General features: G+C 53.3%; 1 protein-coding gene across 2 annotated transcripts in view; it reads right to left on the minus strand.

Moving 5' to 3' along the window:
* Positions 1–6,000, minus strand: part of LOC113831209 (zinc finger protein 30-like) — a 33,078-nt gene that overhangs the window by 5,998 nt on the left and 21,080 nt on the right. Inside the window, exons 1-3 of one of the 2 annotated variants that reach the window (XM_035449277.1) lie at positions 3,274–3,356; positions 1,083–1,209; positions 430–525 (exon numbers count right to left, since the gene is read on the minus strand). The exons of the other annotated variant lie outside the window; for it this stretch is intronic. Of the exons in view, the coding sequence (XP_035305168.1) occupies positions 430–525; positions 1,083–1,209; positions 3,274–3,327 (277 nt within the window). The 5' untranslated portion in view covers positions 3,328–3,356. Of the gene's footprint in view, positions 1–429; positions 526–1,082; positions 1,210–3,273; positions 3,357–6,000 lie in introns of those variants that run through there. 2 annotated transcript variants of the gene reach the window in all.

Raw genomic sequence — 6,000 nt, forward strand, 5'->3', positions numbered from 1 at the left:
CCCTCTTCGGGCCTCAGTGGACACCAGGCATGCAAGTGGTACACACACAAACATATCAGCAAAGCAACTATACAAATGAAATAAAATTAATTTGGACAGCTCTTCAGGAGTCAGGGATAAACTTCAAGATTATCTACAAAGAAATTAGAAACAAAACACAGGAAAAATTTTTCCCACTAGACAAGAAATCCTTCCCTTGTGGAAAAGGAGGGGAAACAAAAGAAGAAACAAATGGCAATCTGGCATAGAGGAAATGTCATTAGTGACTCATTCAAAAAAGATCTAAGTTTTCTTTCCAAGTTTCATGTCTCTTCCCCATCAGCACGTCAGGGGTGCATCCTCCAGCCTTCCCCATCAGCATCTAAGAGCATCCTACCAGCAGCTGTACACCAACCATACCACGCCCCTGCCTGGTGAGCACTTACTCACCTTGGCTCCACCTTCTCTTCTCATCCCTCACAATCATCCAGGGCTCTTTCCCTTGTTCCAACAGGGTGATCACATCTGGCTTAGAAATGGAATGTCCTGCTTGAAAGAACATGACAGAAGACACGCAAAGAATGAATCTGTTTGCCAGGCGGGGTAATAATACATGGCTGTGACCCCAGCCCTTAAGAGGAGAAGGAAGGAGGATTGGGGTGTAGTTCCATGGCCACATAGTGAATGCAAGATGAGGTACAGGAGACTTTGTGTGGGGTCGGGGCACACACAGAGTTTTGTTTATCATCATCATCATCATCATCATTATCATCATTACTTGTTCTTTCAAGACAGGGTTTCTCTGTGCAGCCCTGGCTGTCCTGGAACTCATTCCATAGACCAGGCTGGCCATAAACTCAGCAATCCACCCTCCTCTGTCTCCCGAGTGCTGGGATTAAAGGCATGTACCACCACCACCTGACTAATTTAGTTTTCTTGACTTTCGTTTTTATGTGATTGGGTGTTTTGCCTGCATGTATGTCAAGTACCACATGCATACGGTGCTCTCAGAGGCCATAAGAGGGTGTTGGATCCCCTAGAACTGGAGTTACAAATGGTTGTGAGATAGATGCCCTGTGGGAAGTGGCCTGGGGCAAGCTTACCCAGTGACACCAGGTGGCTGTAGTTCTCGAGCATCACATCTTTGTACAGATCCCTCTCGGAGGAATTCAGGCACTCCCACTCTTCCTGAGAGAAGTCCACAGTCACATCCCTGAACATGACCTCACTCTGAAATGACAAGCCCATGTGTTCCGTGTAAGATAAAACATGCCGGGGAGGGTGTCTAAGTCATTGTTCTATTGCTGTAAGGGAACACTGTGACCGAGCCAACTCTTACAAAGACAGCAATTAACTGGGGGCTTCCATGTGGTTTCAGAGGGCCAGTCCATGATCACAGTGGCAGGAAGCTGACAAGCGTGGCTCTAGAGCAGTAGCTGAGAGCTTTACATCCTGATACACAGGCAGAAGGCAGCAGGCAGAGAGAGAGAGAGAGAGAGAGAGAGAGAGAGAGAGAGAGAGAGAGAGAGAGAGACAGAAGACAGACAGACAGACAGACAGACAGACAGACAGACATGGGCTTGGTGTGAGCTTTTGAAGCCTCAAAGCTCACCCCTCCAACACCTCCTCCAACAAGGCCACACCTCTTATTCCTTCCCAAATGTTCCCCCTAACTGGGGACCATGTATTCCAATATATGTGTCACAGGACTTTTAATGCCACAGTCCATTCATTGTCCAGCTGAATAGAGTGTTTGGTTTGAGAGGCAGGGCTCAATTTCAGCTGGCAAGAATTGATCAGAGAGTCCTAGGCAGACTCGGGATGGGAGAAAGAGTGGCCCCCCGGAAGAAAAGGCAGGTCCCAGAGAGTTGCAAGGCATTTTAGGAGCCAGAAGGCAAATGGTGGTGGGTGTGTTGTGGCCATGGTGACCGTTTCAGGTTCTTGTATTTGTCCCCAAGTTTTATACTATAATAAACGGTAAAAGAAATGGCTTCCTACATACATGGGGGAGGGCCTAGACCCTGCCCCAAATGATGTGACAGACTTTGATGCTTCCCCCATGGGAGGCCTCACCCTCCCTGGGGAGTGGATGGGGTGTGGGATGGCAGTTGGAGGGTGGGGCATGGGAGGAGGGGAGGTAAAGGGAACTGGGATTTGTATGTAAAATAAGGTTGTTTTTAATTTAAATAAAAATTATTTAAAATGATTTGAACAAGAATATCAGTAGGAAGATCTTTAAGTGATTTATATGATATTAAAAAGCATTTAGCTTTTTTTTTCTTTTCTTTGGTTTTTCGAGACAGGGTTTCTCTGTGTAGCTTTGAAGCCTGTCCTGGAACTCGCTCTGGAGACCAGGCTGGCCTCGAACTCACAGAGACCCGCCTGCCTCTGCCTCACAAGTGCTGGGATTAAAGGTGTGCGCCACCAACGTCCGGCCAAGCATTTAGCTTTTTAAAGATATGGAGACAAGCGTGTCAAGAAAGAAAGAAAGAAAGAAAGAAAGGAAGGAAGGAAGGAAGGAAGGAAGAAAGGAAATGGCTTCATACATGAGGCTATGGTGGCTATTCTCATTCGGACCCACAGAGGCTAAACAGATGGCTCAGCAGTCAAAAGCACTTGCTGTCCTGCAGAAGACCAGAGTTCCCAGCACCCACCCTGGGCACTCTTATCACACACTTGCAAACATACACACAGACACATAAAATTAACTAATGAAACTGTGAGGAAATATTTACGAGAGGATAGAGAAGCTTAAGAGCTCTGGCTGCTCTTGAAGAGGGCCCAGGTTTGCTTCCCAGGACCCACACAGTGACTCAGAACCCCCAGGAACTCTGGTTCTAAGGGAACTAGCATACTCTTCTGACACTGAGGGCTCCAGCATGCATGCAGTGCACACACATGTGGGCCACAGCATGCTTATGTCCATATGTGCATGCACACGTGTGTCACAGTATGTTTATGCCTTATGTGCATGCACATACACGTGTGTCAGAGCATCCATATGTCCATGCACGCGTGTCACAGCATGCTTATGTCCATATGTGCATGCACACACATGTGTCACAGTATGTTTATGCCTGTATGTGCATGCACACACATGTGGGCCACAGCATGCTTATGTCTGTATGTGCATGCACACACGTGTGTCACAGCATGCTTATGTCTGTATGTGCATGCACACACGTGTGTCGCAGTATGTTTATGCTCATACATGCATCCACACACAGGCAGCATAAATAAATACAGTGTCATTTTTTTGAAGGCAGAATTTCAGATACAGAAAAGCCAACTTACATGAGCCATGATTCCAGAATTGCCAGAACTGGCTTGTCCCTCCTCAAGGATCATGCCCTGGAGAAGCTGTTCGCAGACGCCGGAGCTGGGGAAAGAGTGCAGCCATGAGATCAGAACTGCCTCAGAGCTTCCAAATTTTAAAAACCGGTATATCCCATTTCTCCCTTCTTACATGCAACCTGGCTTTTCAACACGAAAACTGTGAGATGGGAGGCAGCTTACACAGAAATATGTTGTCCTCCAAACTATAGGGGAATCAGCTGCAAAACGTGGCAGTGACTTCAGTACGCACCCAGGCCACCTAGATGACTGGTTGAGATGGCTCAGTGGTTAAGAGCATTGGTTGCTCTCCCAAGGGACCTGAGTTCAATCCTCAGCACCCACCTGGCCCTCACAACCATTTGTGACTCCAGGTGACCCAACCCATTATTGAGGCCTCTGCCAGCACATGTAGGTGGTGCACATACATGTTAACATACACATAAAAATAAGTTTTAAAAGAAAGAATTGCTTTCCTGTTTTGTTTGTTTGTTTTTGCAGGCCTGAAGGTAGAGCCCACTAGCTAGGTAAGTGCACACGCTACGGAGTGCTTCATCATCGCTGAGCTACAGCCCCAGCCCTTGCATTTGTAAAATCTCCCCAGATGCAGCCAGCAAAGGCTGATGATGACCCAAATGGCACACGTAAGAACGCCAGCACGCAGAGGCAGAGGCCTGCAGATCTCTGTGAGTTCCAGGCCGGCCTGACCTACAAAGTGGGTCTGAGGACAGCCAGAATTACATGAGAAACCCTGTCTTGAAGAAGAAAACGAAGGAGAGAGAGAGAGAGAGAGAGAGAGAGAGAGAGAGAGAGAGAGAGAGAGAGAGAGAGGACGAACAATGCAGGGGTGGAGGATGGGCCTCAGTGGTACCTCATGAGCCATTGCCCTTAGTACACTTAAGTAGCATGCTAGACCTTAACACATCAGCCTTTAACATGGGCATTTCATTATTACAGAGTCCTAAGAGAAAGAGGCCAACTAAATGTATGTGGCACGTGGGTAATTAACTGTAGAACTCCCATCATGCTCTGCACTTAAAGAGGCGTCCTCTGATTAGATCTCTGCTCACTGAAAATGTAGAGAAATCCTCAGACCCAGAGCAATGAATAAACCATTCTTTTTTTTTTTTCTTTTTTTTTTTTTTTTTTTTTTTTAGGGTGTCAATGTAGCCCAGGCTGGCCTTGAACTCCTCATCTTCGTGGAGTGAGTGGCAGTGACATCACTCACAGCAGAATAAAACGTTTTCAGAGGGCTTCCAAAGGGAAGGAGATTAACCCCCACGCCCTAAAAATTCAGACGACTCTCACAGAAGCACCAGAAACTCGCATGCAATCTCGTTTTTCAACAGGAGCATCGGACCTGGAGAGGCGGAGCGAATTGTTTTCTTTCTGACCGGGTCCTCTTGCAACCCCATGTCGGGCATCGGAGGATGACCTGGACCGCCTTATCCCCCTGCCTCCGCACCCCCAAACCCTGAGATCACAGGCGTGGGCCGCTACGCCCTCTGGCTTCACCCCCACGCTTTGCTTGCACTTGCTCAGAGCCCCCTTGCACGCTTCTGGGGTCCCGGCCGGTCCCACCCGTGTCCGTGTCTGCGGCTTCCGCCCGCTCTCCAGCGGACCCCGGGTCACCACCCCTGCGGCTGCCTGGCCTCTATTCCGGGTTGTCGCGCGGGGGCCTGCCCGGCACCGAAGGTGGCCGCGTTCTGCACACGGGGTCTTCCCGGTGCCAAGCCGCCCCCACCCCCCGCGCCGACATCCCCCTCGGTCCTCGTCCGCAGCCGGGCCGGGGGTCTAGGTGCAGCACCCTCGGCTGCACCCACAGATGACCACCTGAGTCCCTGGGGTCCCCACGGCGGACCCCGCCCTAGGCCCCGCGAGCCCGGCTCACCCGGCTGTGGAACGCGGTATCCAGAGAGTGGGTCCCACGTGCGGTGACCCGGGCCTCGCGCTGCCGCGGGGGCGCCGACCGTGCTGTTTATTGAGGGTGATTGATACTGAGCGCCCCAGGGCTTCTGATCTCAAACCACAAAGTCCGGGATGCCGCTTGCTTCCCTCACCAGGGTCCCGGCTCTGCGCCCCGCGGAGGCTGCGAGCCCCGCCCCCAGCTGCTGGACCCCGGTGGTGGGGGCGGGGGAGGGCCTGCGAGCCCCGCCCCCAGCTGCTGGACCGCGGTGGTGGGGGCTGCGAGCCCCGCCCCCAGCTGCTGGACCCCGGTGGTGGGGGCGGGGGAGGGCCTGTGAGCCCCGCCCCAGCTGCTGGACCGGTGGGGGGGCGGGAGGGGCTGGGGGGTGCTGCGAGCGCCGCCCCCAGCTGCTGGACCCGGTGGTGGGGGCTGGGGGGGTGCTGCGAGCCCCGCCCCAGCTGCTGGACCCGGGTGGTGGGGGCTGGGGGGGGCTGCGAGCCCCGCCCCAGCTGCTGGACCCGGTGGTGGGGGCTGGGGGGGGTGCTGCGAGCCCCGCCCCCAGCTGCTGGACCCCGGTGGTGGGGCTGGGGGGGGTGCTGCGAGCCCGCCCAGCTGCTGGAGCCCCGCCCCAGACCCGGTGGTGGGGGCTGCGAGCCCGCCCCCAGCTGCTGGACCGCGGTGGTGGGGGCGGGGGGGGGGGGCTGCGAGCCCGCCCCCAGCCGCTGGACCCCGGTGGTGGGGCGGGGGGGGGGAGGGGCGGGGGGTGCTGCGATCCCCGCCCC

Source organism: Cricetulus griseus, chromosome 9 (assembly GCF_003668045.3).
Source record: "Cricetulus griseus strain 17A/GY chromosome 9, alternate assembly CriGri-PICRH-1.0, whole genome shotgun sequence".
Lineage (NCBI taxonomy): Eukaryota > Metazoa > Chordata > Mammalia > Rodentia > Cricetidae > Cricetulus > Cricetulus griseus.